The sequence below is a fragment of the Scedosporium apiospermum genome (genome assembly GCF_000732125.1).
Source record: "Scedosporium apiospermum strain IHEM 14462 chromosome Unknown SEQ_SAPIO_0093, whole genome shotgun sequence".
Lineage (NCBI taxonomy): Eukaryota > Fungi > Ascomycota > Sordariomycetes > Microascales > Microascaceae > Scedosporium > Scedosporium apiospermum.
In genome coordinates this window covers 139949-156606 of record NW_015971794.1, presented here as the reverse complement: position 1 = coordinate 156606, position 16658 = coordinate 139949, and the positions used below count along the sequence as shown (strand labels likewise).

At 50.5% G+C, this 16658-nt stretch overlaps 5 protein-coding genes and 1 pseudogene across 5 annotated transcripts; 3 read left to right on the top strand and 3 right to left on the bottom strand.

Moving 5' to 3' along the window:
- Window positions 1-5446: 5446 nt before the first annotated feature.
- Window positions 5447-7106, top strand: SAPIO_CDS4592 (Demethylmenaquinone methyltransferase; the record flags this gene model as incomplete). The annotated part of the gene is made up of 9 exons (XM_016787109.1): window positions 5447-5527; window positions 5620-5657; window positions 5720-5773; window positions 5864-5870; window positions 5939-5983; window positions 6073-6230; window positions 6287-6343; window positions 6414-6768; window positions 6870-7106. The coding sequence occupies 9 exons, from the start codon at window positions 5447-5449 to the stop codon at window positions 7104-7106; spliced, it is 1032 nt and encodes a 343-aa protein (XP_016643218.1).
- A 1606-nt stretch (window positions 7107-8712) lies between these two features.
- On the bottom strand, window positions 8713-9548 carry SAPIO_CDS4591 (uncharacterized protein; the record flags this gene model as incomplete). Its single annotated transcript, XM_016787108.1, has 2 exons — window positions 8713-9395; window positions 9452-9548. 2 exons carry the CDS (start codon window positions 9546-9548, stop codon window positions 8713-8715), a joined length of 780 nt encoding a protein of 259 aa, XP_016643217.1.
- Window positions 9549-11107: 1559 nt separating this feature from the next.
- On the bottom strand, window positions 11108-12300 carry SAPIO_CDS4590 (uncharacterized protein; the record flags this gene model as incomplete). Its single annotated transcript, XM_016787107.1, has 4 exons — window positions 11108-11523; window positions 11592-11816; window positions 11876-12001; window positions 12066-12300. The coding sequence occupies 4 exons, from the start codon at window positions 12298-12300 to the stop codon at window positions 11108-11110; spliced, it is 1002 nt and encodes a 333-aa protein (XP_016643216.1).
- A 339-nt stretch (window positions 12301-12639) lies between these two features.
- On the top strand, window positions 12640-13133 carry SAPIO_CDS4589 (uncharacterized protein; the record flags this gene model as incomplete). The annotated part of the gene is made up of 2 exons (XM_016787106.1): window positions 12640-12697; window positions 12760-13133. 2 exons carry the CDS (start codon window positions 12640-12642, stop codon window positions 13131-13133), a joined length of 432 nt encoding a protein of 143 aa, XP_016643215.1.
- Window positions 13134-14965: 1832 nt separating this feature from the next.
- SAPIO_CDS4588 lies at window positions 14966-15757 on the top strand (annotated as a pseudogene; the record flags this gene model as incomplete).
- A 17-nt stretch (window positions 15758-15774) lies between these two features.
- Window positions 15775-16498, bottom strand: SAPIO_CDS4587 (uncharacterized protein; the record flags this gene model as incomplete). Its single annotated transcript, XM_016787105.1, has 3 exons — window positions 15775-15960; window positions 16035-16306; window positions 16366-16498. The coding sequence occupies 3 exons, from the start codon at window positions 16496-16498 to the stop codon at window positions 15775-15777; spliced, it is 591 nt and encodes a 196-aa protein (XP_016643214.1).
- Between the last annotated feature and the right edge of the window lie 160 nt (window positions 16499-16658).

The following is a 16658-nucleotide window of genomic DNA, read 5'->3' as shown; positions in this document are numbered from 1 at the left end:
TCTTATACACTAGGATTGCGGATTGCGCTCCTTCTGGTTGGACTGATCTCACTTAATACAAACACGCCACGGACCCAATCATTTATCCCAGCTAATGGTGTTCCTTCAATTGACAGGAGAATAGAAAATGTTTGTATATATATATATAGGGCCAGTATATGGTATATATGCTCGGCCAGAATTCAGCCTGTCGGGTAAACACACGACGACGCGTGATCGGGGTGGTATGGACTGGCCGCCCCGTACGCCTCCGACGTATATTAAGCACTGGGGCCGCAATATAGATATACGGCTCTACGTTCTCGTGCCCTCCCTACGGTATTTCGTGTAGGCGGTGATCCTTGAAAACTTGTGGTTGCCATGGGGTGGATCTTGGGTTACTTCTCTCCCCGGTGTTAGATGGAATGTCTCCGAGTGTACTTTCGATTGCATACACGTGGGTTTCATGACGTTTGTCTTTTAAAAAGAGGCCGAGCAAGAATATGGCTAGTCGATATCTGTGAAAAGGCTCCAGATACGCATCCCGTCTGAACGGGTTGCGACGGCCCTACATGTGTCAAACGAGGGGACTTGGCCGGGTCCCAAGTGTATTATTGACGGATCCAGTCGATTCCAACAGAGTCTATTACCATCAGGCAAAAAGGGAGAGACAAGAGAGAAAAGAAAATACAATAAGGAGCGACACCTCCACGAGCGGCAAGTCAAACACCGCCGCGTCACCGGAAAAGCAGAGCACGAGAGAAACTATTGGCAAAAGTCGTCCCTGGGGTATAACACACGGGTCCGGCGTACGACTAGGACAAACAGAGATAGAGTGCCGCCGGGTCCCCCATAGATCATGCCTAAGGCGAACGGGGATAAAGGTGGGATGCTAACGGGTTGAGATTGGAGTACATTGCCGGCTCCCCATATTCCCTCTCTCCTGTCTTTCCTTCCTATGAGCTTATTTCTCACTTTTGGTTGTCAGAAAAGTTTTCTGCGTGTAAGACGGGAGGTCTGGGGAAACAGGGTAAGGGTAGATCTCTCCATCTTGCGGAATGGGGCTTCTCTCCACATCCCAAGGGTGGACTGGCTCTCATCCCCAGCGCTAACCCTATCAAATACCCAAAGGAGTAGACTGGAGGCGAGATCTCCTGGATTTGCCACGGATCATACCTGGGTACGAGTCGAGCAATCCTGAAAATCTTGGAACATCTCAACATGCTTGCACACCCTCTCCTTCTCAACACGGTACGGCCTCCAACCAGGTTGTGATATCGGACCGCTCATCCCAGTGCATCATGTGATTGAGGTTCAAGAATCTCCATGAAGAAAGAACTCATGCCAAGCAGGCTAAGTCCGTATAGCCTCAGATAGCCGTCTTGGGATTACTATCCCCCTTTTGTTGTCAATCTAATTACTGTTTTTGGAAGGGGTCAATCGACTTGTAGCTATCACCAAAGCCTCGGAACATCGCCTGATTCCTGCTATGGAGTTAGTCCACCAGACCTCTGAGCCGTGGGAAAGAAAGCGGAGCGTACAAGTAGGGGCGGCTCCGTAAAAGCTCGGCCACCAAAATTCCTAATCGCGAGAAATTCTCGACTGGTCGCCTGATCATCCCCGAGTCAGAACGAGAATGTTCTTCTCGTGCCATGAGAGTACCATGAGAAGGCAAGGACTTTCCTCGGACTTGAAGAATTCCTCCCCAAAAAGAACGATGTCTTCACTGTGCATAACAATGCACTCTATCAAGCGAATAAGTGACCCCTCTCTGTCTCTCTCTTCTCTGTCTCTTTCCCACTGCCGTAAATCCTCACTCTTCGTGATTTCTATTGTCAGATTGAGAAATATTGAGAGATATTGAGATATGGCCACCTGGTGGATCATTCAATAACCGCCTCGAATGTCGCCACAAATGCCTCGCTGCGGCTCAAATGCTCCCTCATTCTCCAAGGATGACGAAAGATGATCTCGGACGAGGGCATGGCAATATTGGATCTCTGGATGCATTCCCGGGCAGGCGAACCACCCCTTGGGTCAACCAGGGTGCCCAAATGCGGTGCATAGAAACTCAAATTGTACGTTGCCCCCATAAGTAGCAGAGGACGGACAGAAAGGGAGAGAAGGAAATGGAGCTTTCTTGTCGGCAAGACTCGAAAACCCCTCGGCCGTGGCTCTAGCAGCGATGTCACTGACTCACTGGCTGTGTGTGGTTATTAATAAGTGCCTTTTAATATCCTAGATGCAGGCTTGTGTGGCTAGATAGGAGGAAGGAAAAAAGCTCAGCAGGTCACCCTGAAAATCACCCTATGATAGCGCAGAGCGTATGCCGGGTAGATGAGAGCTTGCGCCAGATAAACAGGCCCCAGCAACGGACCTGGGAGAACCCGAACGCACGAGATACTGTCTTGCACCGGGGGATATGAAAGCGTGCCCGGTGCGATGACCGCCCCCATCGGGACTATTAGACCGTGTAGGCCTGGCCGTGGGGAAGGCTCGCCGCGAGAGCCCGGAGCATGATGGAGGTAAAAATCGCCTCCACTTCCCTGAGATGGGGCAAACGCCGAAAGGGACGGGGACGCCACTAGTCAGTGGGATAGAGGAGACCGATATTTGGGGATCTAAGGTGTAGAGAGAAGGAGCGAGCTCCTTTTACGCTATGAGTGTGAGCTTGATCGAGTAATTATTCACAATTGAAACTGGGAGAGAGCGTTGGACCTCGCCCCTTTCGTCGACATAATAGCTTCGCGGGGAAGCAACCGGGCTGTTAATGGGGCCCAGTCATGCTGAAATCGATTTGCACAATTGTAATCGATCGGTAGAATGCCTCGATGACAAATAGGTATGTTAAGGCATTCCCGGTGAGTGGGGGTGTGGGATTCAACCAAGGTTCTATTGTATGCAAGGCGAGCTTGAAGAAGACTGACTGTTCTTGGAGCAAGACATCGAGGGCAAGATACCATTCCCAGCAACGGGAACAATATTGGGGCTTGTAAATGCCCGACTAGATGGTTCCCTCTTCGGCGTATTTCCATCCGCCTCTTCTGTTTTAAATCGCGCGCATCGGGAAATAGGACGTTTAGCGGCAGATCGAAGCCTGGGGATCAGAAGCCGCTGAGATCAGTATGAGTATGAGTAGAGACGGAAGGGCATGTACTAATCGCTCTACTACTCGAGGGTCGAAACTCACGTTACTCGGTGCATAGTTTCCCAGTAACGAGGCAACGGGTAAACTGGGAGTGCTGTTGGAGCACGCACTTAAAGATGAGCCTATCGAGGAAGCTTTGCTTCGAGGTAACACTTTGGTTGTTTATTATTTCCTTGGGGGACTGGCCCGCGGTGCCGACACAAGACTACCGGACGGGCCGATATTGGAATTTGTGTGGGGATGGGTGCGCGTCACGCCGAACGAAGTATGGCGGTACAGAGACGGGAAGCAGGTCTATGTAGACGGCGATGGGGGTGAGGGAGGATTAAGAGGGAGGAGGCCGGGGGCGGTTACAAGCTGTGTGTGGTAGTTGCATCTGGTGGCACTACAATTAGAGTGGTTGCCGATGCTGTGGAGACCACGAACCACTCGTTCAAAAGCCGAGAGTATTCTTAAACTCCGTTATAATTATAGAAGGTGAAAGTGCCAGCTGTCTGCAGGTCGAATCTAGCATTCCCCTGAATATGTTTATTCATGCAAGGAGGTAAGGACTGCCAATTGTAACCTGGGTGTATCTGGGCGGCACAAGATCGACCAGAGTTGATCGCACCAAGTAAGCCCGAGTCAATCTCGAAAAAGCCGTTGTTGGGAAAAACAGGCTCAAGTAATTTGCAGAAGCCTCGAAACCGGACGCTCGATAGACCCAGCGACCCAATCTGCTGGGGTGATCAGCGTGGAAGTGACGCCCAGAGCCTGGGGGTTACTCCGATGGCTCCCACGGGGTTCAGCTCTGTGCTCTCTTTGCTTTGAGTCGCCTTCCATTTGTCGTTCCCGTCGGTAGACGCGGCTTGGTGATGGACCCATGTTCGAATAATGGTAGGATGTCTGAGAGTGTTTTCCTTTGTTGAGGGTCGATGATTGTGCTCATCTACTCGAAGCAACAGTTTCTCAGAGGGACTTATAAGCAGAAATCTACCCGGAACACCGCATTGGTCTGCCTCCAACCCTCATCCTCAGTTCAGTCTTCTGGTATGCATCCGGGCGCCCCTGATTGGAGCGGGATATTAACATGTGGGTGGATTTAGGCACACGCAAAATATTCCGGCACGAGGCCAGGTTAGTGGGTTGGTTGGTTGGGCACCTTGGATTTGATTCTTCCAAACTTTCCCCGTCGTTCCCTTGTATCACCTGTAAGCGTGGTGGTGAAACCGAGAGAAATGTGTGATTGGGTTAAAGCCGGCCCCCTTGATGGTGACGAGTGCTTTGGGGCGTCGTTCAGGGTGGGACTACCGGTGGTGAAGTAGGTGGAAAAATTGCCTGAGAAGCGGAATCTGCAGGAGCTTCCGCAAGTGCCTCTTCCGACGTCAAGTTTCAACACGCGACTGTCGGCTGGCTCTGAATCCGGAGACGCTCGGGTTGGGACAACACAGCGGAGCCGAACGGAGAAGATCATGGCCCCGTGATGGCGGCCCGGCTGATCTGGTTCCAGCTGGGTCGAGCTGGCGAGCGCGAGAAGAGACCATTGACCTTCCGAAGATATTCCATCCCCACAAACCCGAGACCGAGCGTCCGTTACAAAGGATTGACGTGCATAACGTCTCGGCGAGAGGACGTACGAATTTTTATAAGTTTAGAAAGCAGAATGGCCTCTGTATTCGTGGGTCTCGAGGGTGGGTTACATCAGGATCATCACGGATTTAACTCAACACCACTGTCCGAAGTCGATGCGATCGAGAGCCTCCCAGCCACAGATGCACAAGGTTCATCGGACGATGGAACGCTCATTGAAGAAAAGGGGCGCATCCATGTCGTATGAGACCAATGGCGTCCGGCGGCCCGATGCGATCCGGCGCCGAGTGCTGATGGCATGGAGTCCCTGACTGGCACACACAAACTAGATCACGGGTCTAGAACTTGATGGGCTAGCAGCAGTCTGGGCGTCCCCATGCCCCCATGCCTCCATTGAAGCGTTGCCTCTTGGAGCTTCCTCCGAAGCCAAAAGACGAGGGCGGCTTCACTTCCGGACGGGTCAGAAGATGGTGCCACGCTTCCGCGGAGTGGGAATGGCAGGGGAACAGGGTGGAGCAGAATGGTCGACCTAACTGAGCTATACCGAAACGAATTCTTCGTCTGCAGAGCCACGCCACCGTACAGGGATTCTGTGGTGCGATGCCAATACGTCTAAAATATCAGACCGGATTGACAGAGAAAGCGGGGGAGAGTGGGGGAAACAGGATCCTTCGTTAAATTCTCCTCGGCCTTTTCTGAACATCTTCGCGTCAATTGTCCAGATCATCGTCAAACACTTTTTGCGCAACCATGTGTGAGGAAACGGAAACGACGTCGCCTACGAACACGCAATTGCAGGCGGCTTTGGCCGCGAATCCTTTGCAAGCAGATGTATGCAGTTCCCCCCTGATGCCGTGTAACTACCCATTCCGTCTGCTATTTTTGGTTTGTTTATGCTCGATTGACCTTGCTTTTTTTTCCAGGATGCTATTCGGGACGACGATTCTGCTTACAGTGTTTCGTGGGTTCTAAGTTTGAGATTCATGAATTATCCAGATTACTTGTTCCTAACAAGTTCATTAGAGCGGATTCAGCTAGCTTCCGAACGTCTCTGGCCTCAAGCGTCCTTAACTACAAGTATGTTGACACGCCAATGTACCAAGACGCCGTCATCATCATCTTGGACTTCTTCAATAACTCTAACCATCTTTCTCGTACTTGATTTAGATACGAGGTTAGTTCTAGGAAAAGAGAAAGAGAGAGAGCGCTACGCAATCATGCGCTGACATTCATCGACCGTAGAATGGTCGTCGCTACCATGCATTCCGTGAAGGCTCCTACTTAGTAGTAAGTACACATGTACCTAAGAGCGCGAGGTTGAAGCTCCCCAATCCTTTGACGACAAGTGAGAAAGAAAGCTAAGTGCGATTACGCAGCCGAACGATGAGGAAGAGCAAGATCGGATGGATCTCGTTCATCACCTCTATTGTATGGTGCTTAAAGGCGAATTGTTCTTCTCTCCTCTCGAGAGTGACCCCCAACGAGTGCTTGACCTGGGCACTGGTACTGGTGTCTGGGCGATGGACTTTGCAGAGTAAGAATCTCATGTCCACCCCCTTCCAGATGCTTGGCTAACATTGTTGAACTTAGTCAATACCCATCCGCGGAAGTTATCGGAACTGATCTAAGTCCCATTCAACCTGGATGGTACGGTGACTCCTTACCCGTCTTCTTCTTCTTGACATTTAAATAGTAACATTGCTCGTACGCGCCATAGGACCCCTCCCAACTGCTTCTTTGAGGTTGATGATTTCGAATCAGAGTGGCCCTACCAAAAGCCCTTCGACTTCATCCATGGTCGAGAGCTGGAAGGGTGCATTGCCGACGGTGGCAAGCTATTCCGTCAAGCCTTCCAACACCTGGCCCCCGGCGGTTATATTGAATTCCAGGCCAGTTACCCCGCCTTCCTCTCCGATGATGGTACGGGCGAGAAAGGAGAAAGCGCTCAGCTCTGGTTGAAGAACTTGATCGAAGGCCTCGGGAAGTTCGGCAAGCCGCTGGATGTTGCCATCGGATGGAAGAAGAAGATGGAAGAAGCAGGGTTCGAGGATGTGACGGAAAAGATTCTCAAGGTCGGTGGCTCAACATGCCCCCAATGCATTCTCATCCATCCAACGTCCACACGACTACATTTAGTGTTTCGTAACGCTCGAGTACTGACTACTTGATATAGGTGCCTGTCGGTGCGTGGCCGAAGGATCCAAAGCTAAAGGAGATTGGAAAGCTGCAGGGCGTTCAGCAGATCCAGGCCGTTGAATCGTACACGCCTGCTGTCTTTTCGCGGGTCCTTGGTTGGAGCGATGAGGAAATTCAGGTGGTCATCGCCAAGACGAGAAAGGACCTCACCGACCCAGCGATCCATATTTATATTCCAGTGTACTTTGTATATGGAAGGAAACCCAAAGCTTAACATGGAGCTGGTGAGTCAACGGTTGCGGCTTGACAAGTTGGGCTTGAGCACACACTTGCCCAGGATAAATCCTAATCCCTTCTCAAACTTACGTATTCCTTGCTAAAGATTGGAACGAAATTGAATAACCAGTTAATTGCTCTGGATAGCTATATCATATACTTACACCCTTCAAGCGGCGATGAGACTTTATGACATTTAGATCTTGGCTGAAATATATCATATGTACTACGACGGGCGCAGTGTCCCGCTTGAGCTGGAAAGAGAGCAGAGGGGAAAGACGGAGACTTTACCTATTCGCCTGCGCATTGATGCATTGCAGCTGGTGATGCGGGCGGATGCGTGACCGTGACTTATTGATGATTTGACGATGCGCTGAAGCGTACCGGTGAGGTGGGTGCAGTGTATTTGAAGGCGAGGAGACGGCGTTGGGGAACATTTGACTTGAGCTCAGTTGGCCAAATTGAGCAGCACCAGGAAGATTAAAGCGACTCCTTCGAGCGATTCCGCACACCGAACTTCTCTTGATGAGACGATTGCAATTATTGTGTACGAGAAGAAGCGTATTCAGTAGTAGGATTATTAAGATTCTGGTCTGGCTGGGAGCCTGAAGCCCGATGGTCTGGAAAGCCCTTCGTTTCCTCCCCCTCCCCCTTCGCTCTCGACCTAGATGACCCATTTCGGGTTCCCGTTTCATATTTTTTTTTTTTTTTTCTTTTTTTCCCATAAAAAGAGAGCTGGAAAAGGCCTCCATTCCTGCCAGCCCTTCCTGTTTTCCTAATGTACCGAAGCACGAGCGGTTACACTTCTTCAACCCTCAAGCCGTACGTAGCGGCGTGTGCCCACGCACCTTTTCGCTACGGCGATGATGTTCCTGACCCACAGGGATCCGTGAGATGTCCACCTCTCCCACCAAAGTCGGCTCACTGTTCCGACTCGAGCCCAAGCCCAAGCCCCAAGCCCCAAGCCCCAAGCCCCAAGCCCTACCCCAGTTCCAATCCCTTCGAACCCAGCCCGTCGGAACCGGTGTGACGTCGCCCTTTCCGTGGAGGCACTCCCGTCTGACTCAACGACAGAACATGGTGGCTTCGGACATCAAGCTATTGGTAGGTGAGTCGAAATCAAGAGCGGTGGAAAGCATCGATCCGTTCCAATTTAAGGGGAACGGACCGGTTGGAGAGGATAAGCTTGGAACGAGGAAGCTAAACGAGGAGCTTGCTAATTTTCCCTGAGTTTGCCCGCATCAACTTTCCTCGTCTGTCCTGCTTGGTAGCGCTTGCATTCTCCAATATCGGCTGGGCGGAAAGAGTCCTCAAAACGCATTCAATTATTCAAAATAATTTTGTATCGGGATGTGTGCATTACAAGTGAAGGTGGCATGAAATGAGAAATGAACACCTCTTCTCCTCGCCATGTCGAGGAAATACAGGCAGGCCATCATACAAACTTGACTAGAGAAGGTACCGGAAACATATTGCCATTATCAACCTTGAAGAGAAGACGCGGGGAAAGTTATAATAAATCGGACGCTCTCTATTGATGTGCATTTAATGCCGAGTTTTTTCAACCGTTAGAGCCTGCGGCCCCGACTTCAAAGGAACTCAGACTACGCAATCTCTCCAGATTCAAAATCTCCATCGTCCTCATGGAACGAAAACCAGTTATGAATCTCCTTAAACTTGTGCGTCATAGCATGATAAGGGTACCCCTCCGGCCTCCTCAGCGCCACGAAGTCGTCCTCATCCAGCGCGTTCTTCTGTTGCCACTCCATGAGAGCATCGTAGTCCTTACATTTATGCTCGATATTGAAATCCGGAAACGGATGGTCTAGCACGTCCGTCCACACGTGCGTATACATGTCCGTATTCGCAGAGCACATGATATTTTGCGCCAGAAGCCAGACGCAGTGGGACAAATGCAGGCGGTGCATCTCGGACGTTGTGTCGAACCCGCCAGGGTACTTTGCCCCGTAGTAGTGTTCGAAGCGCGCCTCGCGACGAAGAGCGTCTAAGCAATGAAGTTGGTGGAATACGTCAACCCGCCCGAAGTAGCTGTCATTGCCCCGGCCCCAGGAAGATGGGATACGCGCGGCTGAAGCCGGGTCTTTGCCCATAGCGAGGACTTGGTCGCGGGTGAGTGCCACTGGCCGCGTATCGTACAAAGATGCCCAGGCTAGGTCGACGTCGTGGCTAGGTTCTTGACGGTAGATGCTTGGTGGGTTGGTGTTGAGAAGTGTTGCGTCCATTCGTTTGGGCGAGACTCTGATTTCGGTTTCGTCGAGGATCGGTGCTGTATTGGTCAGTAGGTTGTGCGAATGTAATTTCTTGCGCTTCAGTTCGACTTACACGGCATTGAAATATGCCTAAGATAATGATTCCTCCGCTGCTCGTGGATGCGATCAACGTACTGCAGCGATGGCGGTCGTAGAGACAAGGTAAACATTGCACACGATGCCAGGAATAGTGCTATGTTCAACCAGAGGAAGCATATGGAGTGCCATAATCGGCCTCTTCTACATGTTTCACCACCGTAGGCTTGAACTAGATTGCCGTCTAGTTCCCCGCTCTCCTTGCCTTGAGCACCAGTTTCTTCGTTTTCACTGAAGCTCCTGACATGGAGATACTGGCGTGATTTGCGGGTGAACGTGAATGGTTTCATAACGGCTCAACATCTACCTGAACCCTTAGAGGCTTATGTGCAGAGCCTGTTGTTTCCAGATGGCGTCCAAGTGGGTTAGACTTTTGAGAGTGCTTGACCACCACCAGCCAGACTGGTTTGCTGGTCAATTAGAACATGATTTGGCCAAGCTCCCGATTTCTCAGCACACATCAGTTCTCTGTCTCCCCTCCCATCGCTGTGTTATTCTGAAGTTACAGGTACCGCGGCGTGGGAGACTAACTATGTTGTCATCAGTTGTTCAGCTTGTCAGCCTTCTGGGTCAGCAAACACAGCAGCACACACTCGGGACCTCGGCCACCGATATCACCAAGTTTCCCAAGTGCGAGATTCTGGCCGAGTCTCCTTGGTGTAGGGCCCTAGGTGCCAAATTCAGTCTGTCGTTTCCCCCAAAATGGACAATTTTCCATCTGTTTTACCAAATTCTTAGCATCGCAGAGATGGCGATTTACAACTCCAGCAATTGTTCTCGCCCAGCAGCGTTCACGCTCTTCGCGTTTGGCCTGGTGATCCTCTCATCGTTCCTCTTCTTCACGCACTGGGACGATAGACCATCCTATCGAATTCTCTGGGAGGGGGCCTCCGGATCAGTATGCGATTCCAGCGGTCTCGGTTCACACCCCCAAACCTTCATCTTCGATAGCCTCCATCCGTTAGAGGATAACTCCGAATCTCTTCTTAATCAAGCCAAGAACGTATATAAAGAAAACAAAGGCAATTCATTTGTCCAGCTCCGCGAAATCGACGAAAAGACGCAGCATTATGGCGTCTCCATGTTCCATCAACTGCACTGTCTCGAGATCTTGAGAGCTGCTCTCAGTCATGAGCCAATGTCCCACACACACCACGGAAGGAGAGAAGAGAGCAAAGATGACGATCATATAGAGCATTGCCTCCAATATCTTGCACAGGTGAGCCACGCCAGTTCCCATACTATTCGGATCAAGACACTAACGACAATAAAAATGAAGGGTATTATGTGTGCAGCAGATGATACTATAGAGCCTTCGTTTGTAGCTGAGCTTGAAGACGGGGAGAAGGTTCGCGCGATAAATGGAGATAGCGTGGTGCATCAGTGTAGGGCGTTTGGATCGGTATACGAGGCCGTGATTCAGAGCCGTGAGAAGGCTTTCGTGATTGATAGAAAGTTGAAGGCAGGAGATACCTTACGTGGAATTCTAAAGCTTCGTGATTGATTATCTGCCAATCTGTTCTCTTCCTCTTAGATATAGAACAAACAAATGAGAAATTGCATATTAATGTGATAGACTTAAGATTTCTTGTCTAACTTCCACACACATGTTTACCACGCCACGAACCCATACCTAAAGGTGCGTAGAAACATGGGAATCCGCCTCCTCCGCGGCCTTCTCTTTGGCCGCTTTTACTCTGGCCGCCTCCTTCTTAGCTGCCTCAGCCTCCTCGGGATGATCCCTCCAATACTTGAAGAATTTATTTCCGGGAAATGCTGGATACTGGTCCTCGATGTCCTCCCATGGGGCATTGTCAAACCCAGACTCGCGTATAATCTCTTCCGCCTGCTCAGCTGTGACATTGTAGTTCCACGCCCCAGCATGGTGCGCTTTAGCCCACTCCTGGACCTTCGTGAAGTTTCGGCAAGTGTGCGTAGTAGCGAGACGGGGTACAATAACTTCATTTTGAGGCACGTTGACGCGGAATGGCATGGGCGAGACGTCCGCGTGGCACATCAGCGTTTCGCGAATCGAGTCAATGCAGTGGTCTAAGAAGTGTGATATTAAGCATTTTAATGTCACAGGACATGGAGACAGATTTAAGACGTGCACATACCCCAATGAAGAAACTCGAAGCTGTCGCGATTAATGACTCCGTTTTCGTCTGTGACCTCTGCCAGGCCGGGAAAGCGCTCCGGATACAGAAGCATTCGCAGGTCGTTAAGGCAGTGCAGTGTATGCCAGATATCGAGCTGGATCAGATATTCTTTCGTACCGGGTATAGGCAGCGTGGGATGAGGAAGCATCTTCGCCTCCTCTTCGGTAATCTTAGAGATTCCGACTACAAGTCCAAATCAGTACCCCAGATACGACAAACCGTAACGATGAGGTTCTACTCACAGCTGTACAGATCGCGCCAAAGCTGATCTGTCTCGTCCGTTGGGTATCCCATATAAGGCGTCCTGTTGAAGAGCGCCGCATGGAACTTGTATTCTTTGATATATTCCACGGCTTCGTTGGCGGGCGCTATTTTTGGGCCGCATTTAGTCCCGGTACTCCAAATTCCATGGGGAAGACAATAAACACTTACAATAAACTCCAAGTGTCGGGTCTAAGAACGGTCGTCGCGTAAACTTCACAACCAGGGCAAAGACGACAACCAGAAGCACAGCATGGGAGGCATATAGACTCAAAATATGAGTTTTGGAATAGAACCAGCCGTTCCTCTGAGGCTGGTGTCTCCGGCCGGGGTGTATAAAGCTCTCCTTCTCATACTCGATAGTCGCATCATCAGAAAAGTCGGTGGATGGTCGTTGAGAAGACATGGCTGCGCGGTAACATACTCAACACTGCAGCAGTCTCACCTCTGCAAAAGACTCAATTAACGTTCAATTATAGCCGGGAAAGTTGTCTGGGAGCAATTCCCACCCCACATTTGCTTGTGCCCCTCGTCAAAATGTCAGTCCTATGAACCATGTCACTACACATGAAGCCTCTGTTTGCTGACATCGATGACAATGTCAGACACTTCAGTTGTTAAGTACCGCTATCGCCGTATACCCTTATTGGCAGATAGATGGGATAACCATCGGATTTCTAAGGGTAAACGAATCCACCTCACTTCAGTCTCACTATTGTAATAATTCGAACGGAAAGGCACGAAAATGAAGCTCCTCAACACCCTCACCCTGTTTGTTGCGGTGGCGATCGCCGCTCCACGATGTATGATAACTACCCGGCCTGCCAGTTAACGCGAATACAGAGCTAATATTTTTATGTTCAAGCCAACACTAAGCCCGAGGCTCGCTCCGAGATCTCGGATGCTGGGGACACTGGTTGGGGCAAGCGAGATATTAGCGACGTCGACGTGGACGAGATTTCTGCGGCTTTGTACACTGGCTGGGGCTCCATCAAGAGCAAGCGTGACATCTCGGATGTTGATGTGGATGAGATCTCCGCCGCTCTGTACACGGGTTGGGGTTCTATCAAGAACAAGCGTGATATTCGAGACGTTGATGTGGACGAGATCTCCGCCGCTCTGTACACGGGTTGGGGCTCCATCAAGAGCAAGCGTGATATTAAGGACATCAACGTGGATGAGATCTCGGCGGCTCTGTACTCGGGCTGGGGTGGCATCTCGAAACGAGAGGATGCTTAGGAAGAGAAGTAACTCTGACTCGGAAGAGATCAAGTTCGAGGAAAGAAGCGGTGACCCTGTTGAGAGACGAGGAGGTGAAATTGGCCTTTGCAAAACGCACCAACTATTTGTCGCTCTTTCCATCTCGAGACTCTGCTTTCGAAGTATTTCTTGTCTGTCGTTAATCCTGGACTCGCCTCGGAAGGCTGCAATGAATTGAACTTGCTTTGCATATCGTTTACGTCGATCCCATGAAAATAGGAAGTTAACCTAAACAAACGTCTAAGGCATAGATGAGTACATACGGTTTGAGTGTCCGGCGGACTTTCAATGAGAACTTGGGAGGAACGCACTAACTTCCCCTTGTACAAAGACGGCTAGAGTCCGCCGATTCGGAAACGCTATCTTCACGTCTCATATAACTTCGACAGAACTTTACAACTACTGTCACCCTATGTCGACTTCCTCCGTCTTTCCATTAGGAATATGCTTCCTTCTCCACAATTCTAGTCCGCCTGGCTCATCCCAAGCGCGGCAGCGATGAACGACCTCATTCCCCGTCAGCTTCCTACCATCGTCCTTGTCTGGCCCCTCAAGTGTCGCGTCACCGGCACAGACAATCGCTTGTCGGAGGTAATCGAAGCAATGCTCCGCATGCTTCTGGCCCAGCATTTCCCGGTCCGTAGCGTTGTACATTAGGCCGACCCAACCGAGGTGCAACTTCTTTAGGCAGTGGAGTTGATGATATGCGCTAAGCATATAGATGTTTTGGGTTCCAATTATTACGTTTTTGTTCGGAGTCAAGGAGTAATCTTGCGGGTTGGGTATATGAACAAATGCCGTTGTCTCTGTTGCTGTTAGACTGATTAACATGGGGATTTTTTTCTTGAGGACACACCGTAGTCGCGCCAGGCTGCTTCAACGTCCTCGCTGCTTCGGAGGTTGGCCATGGTAGGACTTCGAGTAAAGGCCCTAAGTGTCCATGAGGCTGCAGATTGTCGTCAGTATTAAATGAATCGGTTTTGTAGTAGTCCTTGAACCACGCACCAGGGGGTACTGGAGTATTAACCCATGCTTGATCATGCCGAGGATGTTGGAAGAGATACGCGATTCCAAGGCCCTCGAGCAAGCAAAGGCAAAGCAAAATGCAAAAGGAGATCCTGTAGATGTTTGATGTGGAGTGACTGAGTCGAGAAGGAGGCGAAAAGTCTGTCTCTGCTTCGGGTATCTGAGTAGCACTTTTGGGCTCTGGTTCCGACGAGCCTGATGAGACAAGATGGTATGATGGACGAGACGAGGCATCACGAGAGGGCCACATCATTAAGAGCAGTTGAGTAGTTGGAGCGATCTAGCCTTTCTCAGAAAATAGTTGAACGGTTTCAATCCAAGAGTCGGAGGCGGAGACAGGTACTCACTGTCCGATCCGACCCGTGCTCCTTCATCTAGGCTGAGGAGGTCAAGTTAAGATAGCACTACCAGACATCTATAGATATACTACTATCTATGTGACCAGTACTTTTCGTATAAAACTCGATAGTTTAATAATACGAAATTCAGGTAATAAAGAATTCGACATGCATGTATCGCAAAGTTGTCAGCACACAGCGCATTCAATGCCACGGATAGTTGCCTAGTAACCGGACTCACATTACTTGTCTGTATTATTGATGTATCAGGTAACTTCTGCTCATTGGTCCATTCTATCCTGGTACCTAGGTATCTTGTTACGTCCTATGTGTTGGTCGTGTTGGTCGTTTGGGCATGTTGGTCGCGTTGCATATGTTTTCATCAAACTCTCCACCTTCTCCAACTTCATCAAATCTCTACTATACCAACTATCCCAGCTAAAAGAGATGGCAACTGCTTCTGAAGGGAGATACTCAACGGCTAGCGTCGCCAAATCCGAGACTGCGAAGTCGTTCGCCTGGGAAGCGCCTGTCCCCGTGAACCGCTTCTGGGACAGCATCAGCTACTGCGTTAGCCGAAATTTCCTCAACAACTTCTCCGAGCAAGAGCTCGAACGCCTCCCGATCGACCCGAACAGTTCTGCAAGCGATAAAGAGAAGCTAGAGCACCTTCTTCACCTGCTACAAGAGAAGCTGGCAACAGAAGAAGCCGCTGCAGCCCCGAAGACGCTATCTGAAATCGACTATGCGCGCTGGAATCGCCTTTCCCAGGCCATCTACACTATGCAGTCGGAACTCGGCCTGCCAGAATCCTATGACACTATTCGCTTGATGGTGGACAAGCGGCCGGACAAGTCCAACATGCTGCCATTGCATATCCTAGCAGATCACCTCGTCAAGATCGGGAAATACGAAGAGGCAGAAGAGACGGAGAAGCCGGTTTTGGCCTGGATGGACGGACACGAGCGCCTCGGGAGAGATTCGCCTCAAGCGGTTAATGCGCGCAGGATCATTGCCAGGGCTCTGTGGAAACAGGGGCCTTCGAGACGGGCTGAGGCCGAGGCATTAATAGCAGAAATCAGGGAGATTATTGATGGAATGGGAAGTGGGCAGTTTGGTGTTTACCAGCAAGAGGAGAGAAGACTTACAGATGCGACGATTGCTGCGCTTGAGAAGGAGGCGCAGTCATCTCGGCGTTTCACCCAACGTAATATTGAAAGTTCGGAGAACGCTATCTGAGTATTTTCTATATATCTCTACTCACCCCACCATAGATTATCCATTGTGACACTCTTAACGCCATTTTCTCTTGTCCACTCGACTATACTCTCAAAGTTGCGACAGTAGTGGAGAGTTCCAAAGTCGAACACGGTATCGTCATGTCCAGAGGCAGTAGTGTTTCCGCCGTGATGGAGGAGGATGGAGCCGACATCCCCCCAGCACTTTGAACGGCCGCACATTAGCCTCTTTTTCCAGACAGTAAATACACTTCCTACAGTGAAGTAGTTGAGCTCACCATGACGGCTTTCCGCAGCCGCTCTATGCACTGATATGCTCGCTCCCAAACCAGCGAGTCACTGCCCTGGAAAGCCGCCAGATGCGTGAAGTCGCGGTCAGCCCGATGGCCCAGCTGGCGCAGGAAGTTCAAGCAACCCAGTTGTACTGAGTATTCCGGCAGCGCGAGGATGTTGTTGTTGTTATGTGGATCTCGAATCCAGGCTGAATCGTTCACGGCACCGAAAAGTCCGAGGTCTCGAAGGCGGGAGTCAGGGATTGAGATGGGGTGTTCTACACCAGTCAGCCAAGCGATCCATGTCGTCTATTCACAAAGGTGATGTGATATCTACCAGGGAGCAGTTCATTCCACGCATTCTCGATTTCATCAGTTGGCTTGAACCCATAGTATTGTGAAGGTTCGGAGGTGGTGAACTCGCTCTCCTCAAATTCAAAGGTCTCCCAATGGTACCTGATGATGCCCATCGCGGGCGACCAGGAGTAGCTGTGAAGATCGCATTGTGCGTCGGTAGGCTCAAGATGAAAGGCTGAGAAGAAAACGGCGGCCGAGCATAGTAGCAAAAGTGCTGAAACCAACCAAGCTAGATTGAACCGGTCTTTGTCCCTTGGTCTCTGGGTCATTGTT